Source organism: Diprion similis, chromosome 5 (genome assembly GCF_021155765.1).
Source record: "Diprion similis isolate iyDipSimi1 chromosome 5, iyDipSimi1.1, whole genome shotgun sequence".
Taxonomy (NCBI): Eukaryota; Metazoa; Arthropoda; class Insecta; order Hymenoptera; family Diprionidae; genus Diprion; species Diprion similis.
The window spans coordinates 1,064,442-1,083,743 of NC_060109.1; the positions used below are offsets into that span (position 1 = coordinate 1,064,442).

Sequence of the window (19,302 nt, forward strand, 5' to 3'; positions counted from 1 at the left end):
AAAATGCAAAGGGGTTAGCCTTGGATTTTTTTTGGCCGAAAAATCTTTTGTCTGGGAATCGATTCGTATGACGTCTTCTAGACTAATTCGACGCCCAGGAACTCAGAAAACACATCAAAAATAGCGTAGGACCAGCAGCAGAGAAATGACGACGAAAATCATGAGTTTTTCGGCTGTAACTTTACAGGTGTTGCTCGCAGCGTATTGGGACTGCGTTTAATCGATTTCTCTCGCAAAATTACGTCGGAATAGTGCCCTACAGAATTAATTGCAGCACTTTTCAAAGTCGTCGAAATTTTCACCAAAAATGCAAAGGGGTTAGCCTTGGATTTTTTTTGGCCGAAAAATCTTTTGTCTGGGAATCGATTCGTATGACGTTTTCTAGACTAATTCGACGCCCAGGAACTCAGAAAACACATCAAAAATAGCGTAGGACCAGCAGCAGAGAAATGACGACGAAAATCATGAGTTTTTCGGCTGTAACTTTACAGGTGTTGCTCGCAGCGTATTGGGACTGCGTTTAATCGATTTCTCTCGCAAAATTACGTCGGAATAGTGCCCTACAGAATTAATTGCAGCACTTTTCAAAGTCGTCGAAATTTTCACCAAAAATGCAAAGGGGTTAGCCTTGGATTTTTTTTGGCCGAAAAATCTTTTGTCTAGGAATCGATTCGTATGACGTTTTCTAGACTAATTCGACGCCCAGGAACTCAGAAAACACATCAAAAATAGCGTAGGACCAGCAGCAGAGAAATGACGACGAAAATCATGAGTTTTTCGGCTGTAACTTTACAGGTGTTGCTCGCAGCGTATTGGGACTGCGTTTAATCGATTTCTCTCGCAAAATTACGTCGGAATAGTGCCCTACAGAATTATCTGCAGCACTTTTCAAAGTCGTCGAAATTTTCACCAAAAATGCAAAGGGGTTAGCCTTGGATTTTTTTTGGCCGAAAAATCTTTTGTCTGGGAATCGATTCGTATGACGTTTTCTAGACTAATTCGACGCCCAGGAACTCAGAAAACACATTAAAAATAGCGTAGGACCAGCAGCAGAGAAATGACGACGAAAATCATGAGTTTTTCGGCTGTAACTTTACAGGTGTTGCTCGCAGCGTATTGGGACTGCGTTTAATCGATTTCTCTCGCAAAATCACGTCGGAATAGTGCCCTACAGAATTAATTGCAGCACTTTTCAAAGTCGTCGAAATTTTCACCAAAAATGCAAAGGGGTTAGCCTTGGATTTTTTTTGGCCGAAAAATCTTTTGTCTGGGAATCGATTGGTATGACGTTTTCTAGACTAATTCGACGCCCAGGAACTCAGAAAACACATCAAAAATAGCGTAGGACCAGCAGCAGAGAAATGACGACGAAAATCATGAGTTTTTCGGCTGTAACTTTACAGGTGTTGCTCGCAGCGTATTGGGACTGCGTTTAATCGATTTCTCTCGCAAAATTACGTCGGAATAGTGCCCTACAGAATTAATTGCAGCACTTTTCAAAGTCGTCGAAATTTTCACCAAAAATGCAAAGGGGTTAGCCTTGGATTTTTTTTGGCCGAAAAATCTTTTGTCTGGGAATCGATTTGTATGACGTTTTCTAGACTAATTCGACGCCCAGGAACTCAGAAAACACATCAAAAATAGCGTAGGACCAGCAGCAGAGAAATGACGACGAAAATCATGAGTTTTTCGGCTGTAACTTCACAGGTGTTGCTCGCAGCGTATTGGGACTGCGTTTAATCGATTTCTCTCGCAAAATTACGTCGGAATAGTGCCCTACAGAATTAATTGCAGCACTTTTCAAAGTCGTCGAAATTTTCACCAAAAATGCAAAGGGGTTAGCCTTGGATTTTTTTTGGCCGAAAAATCTTTTGTCTGGGAATCGATTCGTATGACGTTTTCTAGACTAATTCGACGCCCAGGAACTCAGAAAACACATCAAAAATAGCGTAGGACCAGCAGCAGAGAAATGACGACGAAAATCATGAGTTTTTCGGCTGTAACTTTACAGGTGTTGCTCGCAGCGTATTGGGACTGCGTTTAATCGATTTCTCTCGCAAAATTACGTCGGAATAGTGCCCTACAGAATGAATTGCAGCACTTTTCAAAGTCGTCGAAATTTTTGCTAAAAATCCAACGGCTTAGCCCTACTTCGTTTTCATTCCTTGAGCTGAGAATTTTTCGTCTTTGAATCGATTGGTATTACCCTTTCCAGACTACTCGGACGCCCACGAACTCAGAAAACACAACGAAACAAGCGTAGGATCATCAGCAGAGAAATTAGGACGCAAATACCAGCAGAAAAATTGAGAAAATACGTGTTTCGTTTTTTGGCTGTTTTTTGCGATTCGTAGCTCGCAGCGCATTTGGACTGCCGTCAATCGATTTCTTCCACAAAATCACGTCGGAATAGTGCCCGAAAGACTTCATCGCAACACTTTTCAGATTCGTCGAAATTTTCGCAAAATATCCAACAGGGTTAGCCTTACTTTTTTGGTCATTTTTGGAGCCGAGAAGTTTTTGTCTCGGATCCAAACAACTTATTCATCCGTCATTCAGTTCCAATCAAATTACGACTGAAACGAAGCGAAGAGCTAATTACTCAGCCTCATACTTTTGGCGATTCATAGACTGAAAAATTTCTCTTTCCCAATCGACTTTCACGAATTCACTTGGAGAAACCGGAATCCCGTGAATGCAGAAAAGATAACTTTAACAGTTGAGAAAATACGAAGAAAACTGCAAGAAAATGCGAGAAAATCTCTTTTTCCTTGCCCGTTTTTCATGACTCGCAAAACAGCAAGAATCTCGTATATTCCAGAGTTGCCATTTTTCCAATGATCGCATACATACATCTTGTATCTTGAGACTTTAAAAGCCTCAGTGTCAATTCCTTATTCGGTAACATTTAAATCCTACGTGTGATAGATAAGAAAAGCAGTACGAAGTGCTGCAATCTACTCATTGATAAAAAGATCAACTGCGCCACTTGTCTCTCCGAACTCGTAGAGGTTTACTCCTCCAGTTTTTACCGGGTTATACCAAGAATCGATTCGGGCCGTAGTGTTCTTAGCATTATATAAAAATGCAACACGAAATCACCCTGTTCGACGACGAAGTAGAAAATCTCATCAAGAAACATCAGACTAGACCCGAGCATCAAGGTTACATAAAACTGGATGGAATTACTTTACCGGAGGAATTCAGACAATTCGTTAATACCATAGACAACTTTGAAGTTCGCGATGACGATATTTGGGTCTGCAGCTTTCCACGGACCGGTAAGGATGTGTAATCTATTAACCAGCCGAGATGGTCAGCAGTTTTTTCAAATCATTGTAACGTCATTGCTCAGGCTAGGTGGTACCTGATTAAGAACATTCTACATTGGAATATTCATATCGAAGTATAACGCCTACGACTATGTGACAGTCCAATCGATCAGTGTCGTCTGTATTCTTTCAGGTACTACTTGGACGCAGGAAATGGTTTGGTGCATCGCCAATGACTTGGATTTCGAGAGAGCCAAAGTTCTTCTCAATGACAGATTTCCATACTTGGAGTAAGTTGGAAGCCATGAATAATGATCGATTTCGTAATTAGAATCGACCCGTTTCGGCGAGCTTCTCTTGAATTTAATGTAACATTTGTTCTTTCCGCAGCACATGTAAATAAATTTCTTTCGCCTCTCCAAACAGGATCACTGCTATGATGGGCACTCCGAAACCATCGGATCATCGTCATATTCCTGACATCAAAATGCCAGAGCACGTGATCGACAGTATTGGATTTTGTGAAAAATTGCCCAGCCCTAGATTCATCAAGACACACCTTCCGTTCAGTTTACTTCCTCGACAGCTGAAAAGAGGAGAGAAAAGTGCCAAGATTGTATACGTAGCCCGAAACCCTAAAGACGTGTGTATTTCTTATTTCCATCACGGTAAGGTACCCCACGGTTTTAAAGGGAGCTTCGAGGATTGGTGTGATCTCTTCATCAAAGACGCAGGTTTTTATATAATTACTTCCTATGTTCCTTCAGCTCGCACAGCCTTTAATTTGAAACCCGATTTTAGTTATGTACGCACCTTTCTGGAAACACGTGCTTGGTTACTGGAAGCAGAGAATCAACAACAACTTCCTATTCATAAAATATGAGGACATGAAAAGGGTGAATTCACTGTTTCTGTGAGGCTTATCTTGCCACGGACAAGAATCAATTATGCATTTCATACTGTTCAGATTTTCAGGACTTGCACTTTCCACGTCCAGCCTACATCGCATAGTATCATTAAGGCCTAATTTTTTTTTTACATAGGACTTGCCGTCGGTAATAAAGAGAACTGCAAAATTTCTCGGAAAGAACTTGACGACCGATCAGTTGTCGATTTTGACCGAGCACCTGAGTTTCGATAGCATGAAAGTGAACCCAGCTGTGAACAACGAGGAACTGACAGCCGCCTTGCAGAAGTTTAATCCGTCCGAAGAACGAGAAGAGTTCATACGGCGCGGAACGACTGAACAGTGGAAAACAGAAATGTCACCTGAAATCATCAAGCGGTTTGACGATTGGACTCAGGAAAATTTGAGGGGTACTTATTTCCACTTCTGAATAACAAGTCTCAGCTAGTTTATTCGATGATGCGATAACGGATATTAAAAAGTGTAAGACAAACCTATAACTGTTTGGGATATCAATTCCTCGACGCTTGAAGCGAAAGCTTAAAAAAGGGGCCAACGAGGACGTGTATGATTGATGTAATGATGTAAAAATTTTCGAAGCAATTAATAAAATCAAACGCAATTCGTAGTGTTCTCAATTAGAATCCAATCATCTTGAATTACTTAAATAAAGAATCATAAGTGACTTAAAAAAAAACACCATTCAGGTCATAGTAAGTATCGTCGTTAGATGATTTTCTTGGTAATTGCTGTCACAAAATTTAAAATCTATTACTATGAATAGTAAATACATTTATAGAAAACAATGTGAAGTTAATTGTCATTGCAAACGTTAACTGGAAAGATCACAATGGAGTTCATAAAGTTGAGTTCATTCTCTATAATCTATTGATATATATCTATTGCTGCCACAAGATCCTGTATGTTTGTGGATGAACAGTTAATCAGTAGTTCGACCATTTTTGTTGCGATAATGGAATTCTGAGATGCCCCTTCCGTTGACGGTGCCGTTGACTCGGTAGCGAACGAATCGTTCGACCATCCTTGCCTCCCAGTTTTTACCGACAAAGTGTATGGATTCGTACTCGACGTTGACCTGAACGTTGTACACCTTTTCACCTGCAATTTCGCAACATATTAATGATGTACATCGACTGTTTCAAGTTCGCAATATTCGGCACTAACCCGCTTTAAAGGTGAATGCATGATCCTTCGGCGCAGTTCCGTTCTCTCCGTGCTGATATAACTTCAGGTCGCACCATTCCAACGGGTGTAGAGACCCATCTGGTTCGTATACGTAACCAGCCTCCAGCCTTCGGAAAATAACCGTTTAAAATCGTTGAAAATCGTTAAATCTAGTCGAGGATGTATTACTCGCTTCAGAATTTACTCACGTGGAACAGGTGCAAGGTTGGCAAATCACGCCAATCGATGCCATGGTCCCATCTTCCAGGAAGAGCATGTGAAATATGTACCGATGCATCAGGGTCCAATCTCTCTTGAATCCTACGGAAAATCAATCAATTCGAATCCAAGTTAAAGTGCGTTAATTAAAAAAGATCCACGACTGATCGCCGGAGAAAACAAAGATGGCTTATTAACACTTTACCGTAACTATGATCCCTGAAGGCTTGACCTTCGAATTCGTACACCTTTCCTTCAATATTAATATTAGCTTTCAAACTTCCCATCTGCTCATAGTGTGTCTGGTGTGCCCTGGAAAATTAATATTAGTAAGAAAAATGTAGGTACTGTAGCTTGTGTTATGCTTTAATTTTTGTAATGGCCTCCTCGATCACTAGTTCGGATTCAATATTATTTAAAGTTTCAATAGACTCACGCCTTCAGGCTGTCGAAGTATTCCTTGCTCCAGTCTTCTCGCGCAATCGCCCTGCATGTTGGAGCTATCGCTAAATCGGTATCAAAATCAAAATACGGAAGGCTACTGCGCCAGTCAGCTTGAATTTCTACGTTGCTGGAGTTGCCCGGTTCATTTTGGAACCTGAAATTTCGTGATTGGATTTTTTTTTAATAGATAATTTAGAAATTAGGTTCGCTTACTCGCTAAAATGGTTCTTTTTTTTAAAAAAAAAAATCTTCCATTTCGATTCACGTGATGCGAAATGTCAAGCTAAGAAATAATGATTACAAGATATTATGAATCAGCACAAAAATACAATTACCACATCGAACCGTTGTACTCGATACGCCAATGTTTCATTGGCACCATTGGAGTAAAACGAATACCCTCAGCGCCAAATTCATTTGGTTTTGCACCGTGCAGTAGAGTACTAGGAATTCTTTTACTACAGAGAAGCCCCTTTCCTGGAATCTGAAATGAAAGTTTGAGAAACCTGATGAAACGTTCTGCTTTTTGTAAATCCGTCTTGATTAAAATAAAAACTTTACCATTTGTATTGTGGATCACGGAGAGATTACAGAACCAACACCATAATCATAACCCATTTGGGGAAAATTAATCATATTAATTATAAAACCATATATACTCACCACAAGGTAAAATAATCCATTGACAATGCCATCGTGTCGACGCTCTGAGCCCCCAACTAAGTAGTATCCCTCCTTGTTTGTTGCCATGAAGAAGACCGCGTCAAATGCCTAAGGATTTGAACAAATAATTCATCGCTGTATTAATTGTCCCAATAAACTACTTATAGGATTACTTGTGGAAACAGAAGACAGCTGTTCGGATACCTCTGTGTGAGGGGACAGTTCCTGAGCCTTGTCCATTTCTTCTGGGGTTGCACGTGATTTCATGCCATAGCCACTTTGCCGGAGTCGTGAGCCAAGACGTCCGAACACCTGTGATTTAATTGGTTATAAATATACTTACAAATCAGCAAATCTCATGATTCGTTCACTATACATGTATCATAGTAAAAATAAAAGTAACAATATAGCGCCAGGTGCATCCAATTTTCGTAATATTTCAACTATTTCAAAAATTTTGACAGTGCCGTGAATCAAATTGAATGAGTGGTATAATATATTAACTACTGATAGCATCGATGGTACGTAAACTTACCCTCCGAGAATTTAAAATGCACCAAAACGCAAGGTACTTGAGGTAATACCATCTTCCGGGTTGCTTGTACACTCCAAAAATCGGTTCAACGTTTTCTAGCTTGAGATATTTGAATACCGCGAACAGCAAAGCTGCTAGTAAGAGAGAACAAAGTACCATCGTTGGACGAACTAAGCGGGAATGAAACAGACGCTACTAACTAAACGTTATCTTCGGGTACGTATAATTAATACCGCTTATCTCATACTTCTGACAGTACTTGGGCAAAAATGAGATACAATTCAGCCGATAACGGACTGATATTACATTTGGATAATTCGTATATTCTATTCACTGTATTTCACGTGTGCCATAAGATAAACACGTGTTCAATAGATGTGGTTTAGTTTTTCGGCGTTAGAGAATATCATGAGATTACACATTATCGTGATTAGATTGAATTCATGATTGAAAATTACGCGCCAAGCGCAAACTTCAGACATGTAACGTCTCACGCACTCGAGTAAATTTCACGAGCTAAACTTTCATATTTTAGGACATGGACGAAAGTAGAACCATGCTCAAGGTGTTCTTGCCGTCATTTTATTTCACATGTAATAACGTCTGATAACTGGAGATTCTCGGAAATAAACGTACATCCGAAATAAAATCCCAAGCGTATAGAGGGCGGCCATCTTGCGATTGCATACAATTTAGAAAACGAATCTATAAAAGCCTCAGCTTTTGTTTACCGGTACACGTAAGATGAGACGCAACAAATTTCGAAAATACGACAAAAAGGGTTGCGTGAAGTATTTGACAAAAAATGTGTTACTTGAATATAATTACATATGTAATCGTTGTAAATGTTGATACCAAAAGTGTAATCATTTTAATACAGTACAATACTGATTTAATACTTTATTTACACAAAATAAATTTTATATCAAAAAGTTTCGTTCAAATTCAAGATAAGTATTAGCAATCTAAACATGAAAATGATGTCAACCGTTTTACGTATCAATTATATGATTGTACACGCGGTATAACAAACAGTCAATGTAAAGAACGTATCCATAATTCTGAATGAATGATTCGTGATTTTTCTTTAGTTAGCAATTCGTATCGATGCACGCAATTTATTATTATAATCCTATGCTCACATACACTTCAATTTTCTTAAACACTAAACATGTATACCTAAGAAAAACACGATCCTTATCTATAAATTATGATTGCATGGTGCAAAAACTTATTTAGTACTAGTAGATCGTAATTAAAATGAACTTTAACCAACTGTTTATTAATATTGAAGTGTCAGTTACCCATCCATTCGCTTTCTACTTACACATAGTTTTCTTTCTATAAATATGAAGTACGACCATTGCGATAGAATAAAACTTACAATTCTATGCAGGGGAAAGAAATAATGTAACGAATTTATCAAAAAATTATTATATTTTCGCATCTTACTCATCATTGACTGCAATTCCGTTAATCTTGGAACGATTCGTGGTGATGCGGGCTGTTATGATACTCTATTCGAGATAATTCAATAGCTGTTTTGCAGCTAGGTAGATGAATAACTAATACCCAATTTGCAATTGAAATGCATTTACTCGCGTGATAATTTTGATGATAGTTTTTTTTTTTCGTCGCAATGGTCAATATCATAACTGCCCGTTATGTTTATCTGATAACAACATGCAGCATTTTAATATCTACGACGCGCAAAGTTTATTATTTGTTCGTCGAGGTATGAAAATCAAGATGTGGTTTTCACTGAGTCTATCCAAATCGGCTTTTGTACCGGTGGTGAAATCGATTTTCATAAATAAACATCAAGTAACCTAGTCATTTCTTTTTTTCACTATAAAAAATTTACAATGAATCTAGTTTTTTTTTCCCCTCGCTTCAAACTTCAAGCGTCGATACACTTTATATTAAAAAATCGTTTTTTATTGTGAAAAAAGCAAGAGAGAAAAAAAAACAATAATTCAAACATAAATAAATTTTCTCGAGTTTAGACACAGTATTTTTGCAAAATTTCTTCTTTTTCAAATTGTAGTAAATCTACAATTTTACTTCAGCAATTTGAAAATCATATCTGGTATATAAATTACGTAAATATAAATCAGTCATCAGACCCTGCGGACCGCTTGGCCTTTCTCTGTCTCGGACTCTGTTTTGGAGTTCTTGGAGATTTACCTGAAATAAAAAAGTATCGAATGAGCACAAATGACATTAAAAATTCAGCAAAGTAGTCAACCTTAATACTGAATTAAGAAGTTAATATTTTTAATAATCCCCGAAAATCGAGTGAACATACAAAATTTCACTTTCTCAAATACTTACTTAGCCTGTTGAGAGTGTCTTTTGGTAGCCAGTCGTAGTCAACGTTGTTGGGGTTGGATGTGCCCATTTCAACAGGCGCTTTACGACCGGAAGAGAACCGCGATTTACGGCCAAAGGAAGACAACAACTGTTGACCGCCAACGAGTGTCAATATGACACAAGCTGCCAGGAACACGTAAAGGAACATTGTTTCACCGTCAAGTCCTTCGTCCAATTCGATAATTTGTATCGTTTCATTGTAGACCGCATCAGTGAAACCGATTCCGTTCTGAAAATTGACGAAATCATTCGTACAGAAACCAAAACAAAACAATTCAAGCAAGAAACTTCTTGTACTAGTTCTGTCCGGTGAATACTTACAGCATCTCTGTAATTGAGATTAATGTTGAGTCCGAAGGGTCTGCCAGCAAATACTTCCGACGGTATGAAAGAATAAGCTACAGTAGCTTCATGGTTTGGCTTTACGACTTTGTTATATGTAATTGTGGAGAAATTTTGGATGTAGAAGTTAAAGTCCATTGGATAACGGAAAGAAGCATCGACAGTGTCTATGGTGAAATCAACTTCACCCTTGTTTGTAAAGCCAACAAGGAATTCAACCAAAACACCGGCTGGCAGTTCTGAAATATGGAAAAAATAGAACAAACATTATAATAATGATAATAATATAATAAGAATAATAATAAAAGTAACAATAATCACGGTAGAATAGAAAATAGTATCGAAAACTTTTTGAAATTTATACCAAACAGTTTTACTAATTGTACAAATCATCGAACAACGTATTCTGGATTAACTTACCCATCGTCGCAGCGGAAGAGACAACTGGTTTTGTGAAAAGAATAACAGTTTCAGCATCGGCTGATGCTTTCGTTGTTTCTCCCTCTATCTCATCGTCAGTAATAACGGTTCCATCGTCTGCTTCAATGTCAATTGCGTCGTCGACGATCTCATCTTCTTCACCATTCACAAATAACGGTCCTGAAATATTTGAAAATTTGAAACTCCTGCTCATTAACGTTTGTAAAAAAATTATACGTTTGGAAGTTCTGTGCTTAAAACTTTTTTTTACCTCGATACAATTTTTTTTAAATTAAAAAAATAAGCCTACGAAATTGTAATTGATTTTTATTAATAAATGTGCCATTCTTCTGTTAAGAATGTTTCAAAGTTAAAGAGAAAAATTGAAAAATGTTTAGTAGGTCACAAGGTGGGTCTTTCAGGATGGCATCAGAATTCTTATTTGCAAGACTGATTAGATGATAACTTTAGACACACGTTACAGTTCAAAATGGTAGAGATAGAGTTATAAGTTGACTTTTGTTACGGCGAAACTGAATATTGCATAAATGTTGTAACATATGGATTTGAAGTGATTGGCTGCATTCGGCAATAAGCAGAAGCATTTGAAATGTGATAATTGAAAAGAGAATTTTTAGAGCTGTAACTGTATGGGTGGAATAGCAGGAACCTAGAATTCTATATCGGTATAAAAATTGGCAACTGGTTATGTGATGAAATGTGGAAAATCCAACGACGATTACAAACCCGCTCCGTATTGCAGGAAGAAATAATATCCATCCAATTGAAACCAATTTAAGGAGTTCCAAGTTGACTGATGTTTATTAATTTAGCTACGATTGACTCTCGTACGTAATTAAAAATGCCTCGTTTACGCAATCGTGAAAGGAAATACGAAATATGGAAGTGTGAAGAGAATAAGTGAAAGCAAAATTTTTACAAGAGAGAAGTATAATTATTTCATTACCGTTATTGACTGTGAGAAGTGTGGCTGGAAACGCCAGCAGTATCAGTAATAAGAAATGTTTCATTTTTAATGTATTTTGTTAAGATATTTCACCCTCAACACGTAATTCGAATCGACACGATTTTAATATACAACTACTCTCCGGTGTTCCGGAATGGTAACTGAACACAATCTCACGTTCCGGTAACGCGTCCCCACAACAAAATCAGCTACGTGGAAGGTCAACACTTCATTCGTGAACCGACAACGTGGAACAGAAACTGTCACGCGGCATTACGACTGAAATATAAACTCGGTGGGGTTACTCGACTCTTCCGATGACACGTCAAGATGGCGCTGAAGTATCCGAACGGATCGCAAATCCTAAAATACTTCGAGACACACAACTTGATTGAAAAATTGGTCTCTATGCACCGATGCCTCTCTAGATCGTAGGAAATTTTTTTTCTCTATATGTTTAATGGATCAGCCGTCAAACGTCTGATGAACGTTCGAAAAAAATCAATGAACAAACCCGACTGAACTCGGTCGGTAACAAAGTACTTTTGGAACGAAACGCATGCACAAGGATGAAAAAGAGTATATGACCATGAAAAAAATCAGGAAACGAAGCCTGGAATGCTGTGGTAAAAAAGTAGAAGGAAAAAGTAATACCGTTCTAGGTGTTTTTATATTCTATGATTTAAAAAGTCGGCGATGCTAGCGCCATTACCGCACCTTCGGGTCAGCGGTCTGTTTAAGAAGCTTCCGTAACCAGTTGCACAGAAGTTCTTTCGTCATGTGTGTGCAGTAGAATCACACACACACTCGTACCGTGCCGAGGTTATCGGCGGTGGTGTGGAACCGAATGGTTTGGTTTGGATTTTGAGATGGAAAATAAAAGCTAGATTATTATTCCTATAGAAAATATGTGTGTTTTGTGACAGTATATTAACAACGTACGGCTGAATAACGCTACAGAAAAGTATTTTATAATAATGTGTGATCATTTCTGGGAGCCTCTAGCCGAGGTTTACATCGCTGAGCAAAATCAGTTTTCTGACCCTGATGCTTACATCTATTGTTTGTGCAGCAGAGTCTTCATAAAGTAAATAAATAAAAATCAGGCAATATCTGTTAGCGACAATGTGACGAGTCCGGATTATAGCGTCTAGATTATATTATTTTCTAATTTTTCTCTTCCTATCTGTACATGATATGTGCATTATAGAGAAAAAAAAAAAAACGAGTATATATTCTCTCACCATTATTGATTGGCACATTGACAGGTGACCTAACCTAACCTCACCCTGCCTCACCTAACTCCTCTAATTTAGCCTAACCTCACCTTAACTCACGTTACTCTTTTCTTCGCAATCACTAAATTGAGCATGACTTGTATTGTTGATTTTTTGAGAAGGAGTCCGGAGCATTTTACGGTATTCACCACGGAAGATGCTAGCGAAGATGAAGATGTCGAGGGGGATCGTGTTGGCGAAATGTTGGACAACCAGAAACGAGACTTAGTCGATACTCAACCGATAGGCAAACATGACGTAAGCATAGAATATTACCTTTCGTATTTCATATCACATTATTGACTCACAATAAACATTTACGACCCTTATCTCGTCTCCGCAATCAAGTTTCTCATTGCTCAAAGACCAGCAAGTAACTTTCGTCACTTTCAGGCAGCTTTTGTTTCATGAAACTTACTCGATTGACTTGTTTTGCTGCAATTGTAAGTCTATTTTGAACAGATCTAAAGTTTCGTTCTAGTTTTGTACAGTATCATCCTTACTTCTATCCTTCAATGATGTTAATGGAATTATTTCGGTCATGAGAAATGTTTGTTAGTATTTTTTTTAACATAAGTCCTAAAATTATTCACATACTATTGAACCATTTCAATGTAAGAGATGTTGCTTGTTACCAGCCCTGTTTTAATAAAATTTTGAAGACAAATACCTTTTATAAGAATCATGGGGGTGAGGAGATTAATTTAGCAGCTTTACCATAAATCTTAAAGGATTTTCAAAACGATCTGACCAATTTCAGAATTGTTATTTTAATCAAAACCATTGATGTTGGCCTAATAAATTTCTGTTCAGCTAATGATCACTTTTATCATTGATTTGTTTTATATCTTTGAAGTTGGTAGAAACAAAAAAATATTCCAAGCAAATTCATCTAGAAGAAATACATTCAACTTTAATATTTGTTATTCTATAATGGGTTCAGAGTTTCTTGAACAAACTACAGAAGCTCTATATATTCAGTCAGGTGAAGAAATGATTACCTAATCATAAAATCTCAAACCTTGAATAAAGAATCTATAATGAAGGAAATGTATTATTCGCAACATGCAAACATTAACTCAGAAGAATTATGACCGGAGTAAAAAATCAAAGAAATTTTTTGTTAAATAGGAAGAACCATTGAGTTGTTATTGCAGTGCTTCGCACACGGACAATAATTACTCAACAGACGAGCATGATTCTGTCCGCGACTCGTCTCACCGACTACCGGCATCGTCTTTTCCCCAGAAGTTTGGTTTGCATCAGTCTGATTCGGGCGCGGATTTATCGGAATATCACGATTATCACGAAGCAAAAAGTATTCAAAACCTATTCGCAAATTACGGTAAAACCTTCAGCAGCGAAGATGCGGATGACATCAAAGAGGATGAGAATACATATGAGAGAATGGAGCGCAAAAGTAGAACCTTCAGAATGTACAGAGAAAGTGACGATGAAAACATAAGTCTAGGGGCTTTGCAATCCGATCTGCATAATGGGTACCAAATTTCATCATCAAATACCAATATTTACTGCCATTCAGAGATGAGGAATAGCCAATCGTTAAAAATGGAGGATGGATCCGATCTCGATAAATGTCAAACCGCTAGACTGAGCGATGATTGTTCAAGATCAAAAAAGGATTTTAGCTCCGATCCACAAAGCAAGTGTTCCAAAATATTCAATGTAAGCAGTCAAGAGACTGCCTTAACTGTGATAAAACGCGATAGCTCAAATTATAGAAGCGAAGTAGAGGCATTGTGGGGAAGATTCTGGGCGGAAAATGGGGAGCAGATAATTTGGTCATCTTGGATAGAGAAATACGCTGATTACATAAATCCGGATTACATGCAGCAAAACCAGATGCTGATAAAGGGCAGTTGTGCCAATGGACAAAAGCAAAAAACCGCCTCAGAAGCCTTTCCGGAGCAAAATACCTGCTTTCCAAATCAGGCTCACAAGAATTGTGAAATAAACCGTTCCAACTTTGAAGGGATATTCAGTAAAACCATAAACGACCCGAGCATAATGGACGTTAAATGTGTAGCAGATGATAGCACCAATTTTCCATTTCAAGATACAAACAAAATCAGTATAAACCACAACGACGCCGCTGAGAACAGAAAGAAATTGATAAACCGTGAGTTATCCCCTGACATCGAAGAAGGCTGGAATCCTCTGAGCCCATTCAGCATGGAGGAAAGTTACAACCAACCGTCTAACATGGAAGACGAACGACTGATAACAACGTCCCGATGCAGTTCCATCAGCGAATCAATCGCCAACACAAACGCAACGACGGACTCGATGACCGACGTGACTAAAATGACCATAACCAGTTCCAGCTGTGATTCAAATTCCATTCAATCTTCCAGCTTGTTTAGCTCAACTACCAGTTCAATAGAAAGTAACATCACAAGCGGCAGTTCAGAGCTTGAAAATGAGCCTGGAATGGAAGATGCCGACAGGTATTGGCAGCAGTTGTGGAAGGAGCATTTTGAAGAACAGTACTGGCAGCAGTGCAAACTGTTTGTCGAAAGGTACGACCAGCAATTGGCAATGCAAATCGAGAGAAGTGTTCAAGCGGAGGGAAATCATGGATCGCAAGACACAACCAATATCAGTAACCGTTACGCGAATACCGGCGAAATCAAAGACTTGGGAAATGAAAGAGAGGAGGCGCAGAGCTGTGACGGGAAAAGAAAGGAGGAATTCTTTAACGCCAAAGAATCGAAGGATATTAATGAGAAGTTGTATCCAAATGCAATAGAAAATAGAGTGAATTCCAGAAAGAAGAAAATGATCATGGAATCCGTTGGAACGCTTATGCAAAATTTAACCATGCATTGCGACGAGGCTCAACTTGCTAACGATGGTGACGCACAAGATAATTCCACAACCAAAGGCAGTGATAACAGTCACAGCACACCGGTCAATAGTGACGTTTCATCAAGTACGCTTCAGAGTACGTCACCTGCCAACACTTTGAGAGAGTCATCATGCGCGGGAGACGGAGACCGGCCACACGACGAAAAACCAACGACGTTGAAAAGATGGTGCGTTTAAATATCAGCGACAAATAGATAGTTATTTAGAAGAGGGGAAGCAAGAATGATTTTCATTATTTTAACATTCTTTGGTAATGTTTCAGTCACGAAGCTGATAACGACGAATACAGTGAGGGCTTAGAGACGGTTAAAAAAGCCTTTTCCCTAATGGGCTACACGTTCAATAACGATCATCGACAGACAAAATTACAGGGCGAAGTCGTGTACAGGAAACGCAACATTAGATTACAGAACAGACAACTCAAAATTAAATTTAATAGACCTAAGCCAGCCAACAAGCATACATACTTTGATGATAATGGGGAGGAGGTTACAAATACTTTGGACAAGGTAAGTTCATTCTTTGCGAATTAATTGGCACATGCTGAATAATTTTTTGGTTCTTTTTTTTTTTTTTTCCTTTTGCATTGTTATTACAAACAGCTGATTCTCAATGGTATTTTGCAGACATCGCTAAATTTGGCATATCTTCCAACAAAGACTATCGCAGAGCCGGTCCTCAAGACAAATGACAGAGGGTCTTACACGACGCTATTTACCTCAAGTTCAGACGAAGAGTGCGATCAAAAGTTTGCGTCGAAATTGCCTGTTAAACGTCTCCTGTTTAATAAACCAAGCACAAGCTCTATAGATTCAAAAATCGATATAGATGACCAAATTGTAGGTACAATCGACCAACAAACCATAGAAAGTCATGATAAAATTTTACACAATAGCGAAACGGTTGAACTTGTTAAGGGATGCGATGTCAATGAATTGGCAAATGCCGATAAATGTCAACAGTCGAAGTACGAGGGCAATGATTCAATCGTAGAGACTGATAATGTTGTAGATGCTAAAGCAACTAAAGATTACGACGAAGATAAAAATCTGAGGAAGAATGTTTCTATGGATGTTGACTCCAAATTTCAGGACGACGTTTTTGAGGTGAAATTTACCGACGATGATATCGCTAAAAGGATACAAAAAAAGAAAAAACGAAAGCAGAACAAACGCAACATTTGTCTTCCGCCCGAAGTTGCCGGTGACAGAACTTTGATGAAGTATTGGGTTAAACGATATAGTTTATTCAGCAAATTTGATCAGGGTATCAAACTGGATAGCGGTGAGTAATTTTCTGAAGCAAAAGACTGTGGTTGTATTAACAATTAATTTGAACATTTACGTTTGCTGCAGAAAGCTGGTTTTCCGTCACACCAGAAAAAATAGCTCAACATATAGCCGAAAGATGTAGGTGTGACACAATTATAGATGCTTTCTGCGGAGCGGGAGGAAATGCAATCCAATTTGCCTTAACTTGTGAAAGAGGTACGAAGACACTCAGTGTTCGATACTTTTATCAAAATTAACAACTGCCGATATGGGATATGCAAAGCTGATTTTAAGTATATTTCAGTGATCGCGATAGACATCGATCCAGTGAAAATTGAGCTTGCTCGTCACAATGCTAAAATTTATGGCGTTGAGAAAAGAATAGAGTTCATCGTTGGTGATTATTTACAACTTGCTCCAAAGCTGTTAGCCGACGTCGTGTTTCTTAGTCCTCCATGGGGTGGTCCGCAATATATAATGGAAGAAACATTCGATGTTGAAAAAATATTAGCACCACTTGGCGGAACGGCATTGTACAATACATCGAAAAAGATAACTGAACATGTAGCTTATTTTTTGCCTAAGAATGTTGACACCATGCAGGTAAGAATCATTCAATAAATCATTTGTCAATTGTCAGTCAATTTCTTATGCGTTGTGTTTCGTGTTGCCAGCTCGCAATGTTAGCCAGTCCAGGAGGCGCCGTAGAAGTGGAACAAAATTTCCTTGACAAACAGCTGATAGCCTTAACTGCTTACTACGGTGAATTGATTAAGGAGTGAAAGAAAACGTGATAACACCGGATTTGTATATCAGGAGACACTGTTTAAAACAATTATTTATTGTTTTAAATATCGTAAAACGCCTTCATATGGTTTGTAAAAAGTATTCTCTACCCATATCTTGAAAAACTTGAATATGTCATTTCGGTCGAAGGAAGAATGATTATAACTACAACTTTAATTCGTATCGCTTTACATAATAAGTACATTACGTTCGAGTCACGAATTGCCCTCAAACTTTTATAATTGAGTTCCGCACAAAGTAATCAACTTGACATAGGATCATAAGAGTGCGATCCACAGATTTATTCCAAGGAAAATTTGCTTCCATTTGAAATTCAATACTCATTTTTTTTTTTTTATTCCGTTTTAACAACGTTATATTTTATCCTTAGTCTCGAAAGAGAACACGACGAAAGGAAGCTACGAAAATCGAGAAGATTAAGCGCAAAGATTTCGAACAATCCTTAATACCTTTCCTTTTTTTACGAATCAAGTTACCTCTGAAACTGTCAGTACATTTCATCGCGTTAGAGGTTCTTTTTTATACTAAATATTTGGATCATCATTCGGGTTCGTTTTATATTACAGCTAACTACAATATTTCATTAAATTAAATTTGAAGGTGATTGAAATTTTTGGAGGGTGAAAAGTATAGAGCAACTAAATGTGATGGAAATATTTCCGAAAAAGTGACCAAAATATATATTAACTTCACTTCATTTTGTATCACTTAGAATCTGAACTGAACCAATGTTTCGCTTACAATATTTTTTATTACACCGTCATAACAAGGGGTTCAGTATTTTTTATTTGCGTCTACATTGCAAAGATTTTTTTTTGTCATTCAAATACAAGTTGTCTAATTGTGAGATGAGTTCATGAAGTCAGGTGATCAATTTATACAATGAATTTTATCGAAGTTACAGATTTTACAGTTACAGTTTTAGTTACAGATTTCTACGAAAATTGAATGGTGCCGTTTACTACCTATAATGTGCACATACAGTATTTAATTCGCATAATAAGTGATATTACGTCAACGCAATCAGGAATTTCAGTTACAGATTGAAAAAGAAAATTTTCAATTTGAATGCGGCACAAAGAGAAACTAACGAGTTTAAGAAAATTCACTCAATCAACACTCATATTTTATGCATTTAAGACTAATGTAATCTAGTTCTACTGTATTATACGTATCGTTTGCACGATCAGGTTATTTAAAAACAAAAATAAGAAAAGAAAGAACAGTACTAAGAAAAAAAACAAACAAAAAACTAAATGTAACGAAAAAGATGAAAGAAAAAGATACGAATGTGCCTACTATTTTGGTTTGTATCATATTGACTCTTCTTTACATATTGTTCTATTCAAATAAAGCTGAATTTTCATTTTCAGATCAAATTGTAACTATGCAGTTGTAATTGTATATCAATAATCCGCCTACCCCGCGATATATCTATTGTATACCCATGTACAGAATAAATGTACATTCAAACTTCTGAAAAGATAACCCGCTTCCATCAACCTCTGGAACGTACCTGGATTTCGTGATGAAATTCACTACACCAATTTCATATGTTTTCATTACGAATAGGCGAAAAAATTCCTAATGATTAGTTAAGTAGATAAACATTATAAGTATATATGTTTGATAAAAATGTGCCCACAGAAAATAAGTCGGCAAGTCAATGAGTCGACACATTGTTTTAGATAACTATAATTGAATGTGAAGCGACACTAACCAGTGTGTCTC

At 37.7% G+C, this 19,302-nt stretch overlaps 4 protein-coding genes across 6 annotated transcripts; 2 read left to right on the forward strand and 2 right to left on the reverse strand.

The window, feature by feature from the left end:
• The first annotated feature begins 3,031 nt into the window (after positions 1–3,031).
• Positions 3,032–4,722, forward strand: LOC124406348 (luciferin sulfotransferase-like). Its single transcript, XM_046881741.1, has 5 exons — positions 3,032–3,281; positions 3,466–3,562; positions 3,699–4,006; positions 4,074–4,168; positions 4,316–4,722. Exons 1-5 carry the CDS (start codon positions 3,086–3,088, stop codon positions 4,607–4,609), a joined length of 990 nt encoding a protein of 329 aa, XP_046737697.1. The 5' UTR covers positions 3,032–3,085; the 3' UTR covers positions 4,610–4,722.
• Positions 4,723–5,085: 363 nt separating this feature from the next.
• LOC124406343 lies at positions 5,086–7,405 on the reverse strand. Its single transcript, XM_046881736.1, has 9 exons — positions 7,226–7,405; positions 6,895–7,002; positions 6,691–6,798; positions 6,363–6,511; positions 6,020–6,181; positions 5,789–5,895; positions 5,574–5,685; positions 5,365–5,492; positions 5,086–5,298 (listed from the first exon to the last, which is right to left on the reverse strand). Exons 1-9 carry the CDS (start codon positions 7,382–7,384, stop codon positions 5,120–5,122), a joined length of 1,212 nt encoding a protein of 403 aa, XP_046737692.1. The 5' UTR covers positions 7,385–7,405; the 3' UTR covers positions 5,086–5,119.
• Positions 7,406–9,200: 1,795 nt separating this feature from the next.
• On the reverse strand, positions 9,201–11,578 carry LOC124406311 (translocon-associated protein subunit alpha). The gene is made up of 5 exons (XM_046881689.1): positions 11,328–11,578; positions 10,361–10,540; positions 9,920–10,179; positions 9,560–9,827; positions 9,201–9,412 (listed from the first exon to the last, which is right to left on the reverse strand). Exons 1-5 carry the CDS (start codon positions 11,389–11,391, stop codon positions 9,339–9,341), a joined length of 846 nt encoding a protein of 281 aa, XP_046737645.1. The 5' UTR covers positions 11,392–11,578; the 3' UTR covers positions 9,201–9,338.
• Positions 11,579–12,117: 539 nt separating this feature from the next.
• LOC124406304 (trimethylguanosine synthase) lies at positions 12,118–17,954 on the forward strand. 3 transcript variants are annotated; one of them, XM_046881676.1, is made up of 8 exons: positions 12,118–12,414; positions 12,724–12,862; positions 13,736–15,660; positions 15,756–16,002; positions 16,120–16,777; positions 16,849–16,980; positions 17,069–17,367; positions 17,439–17,954. In XM_046881676.1, the coding sequence occupies exons 1-8, from the start codon at positions 12,305–12,307 to the stop codon at positions 17,544–17,546; spliced, it is 3,618 nt and encodes a 1,205-aa protein (XP_046737632.1). In that variant the 5' UTR covers positions 12,118–12,304; the 3' UTR covers positions 17,547–17,954. The 3 variants fall into 3 exon arrangements, with proteins under 3 accessions (XP_046737632.1, XP_046737633.1, XP_046737634.1); XM_046881677.1 differs by having other exon boundaries at positions 12,727–12,862; XM_046881678.1 differs by lacking the exon at positions 17,439–17,954 and having other exon boundaries at positions 17,059–17,309.
• The last annotated feature ends 1,348 nt before the right edge of the window (positions 17,955–19,302 follow it).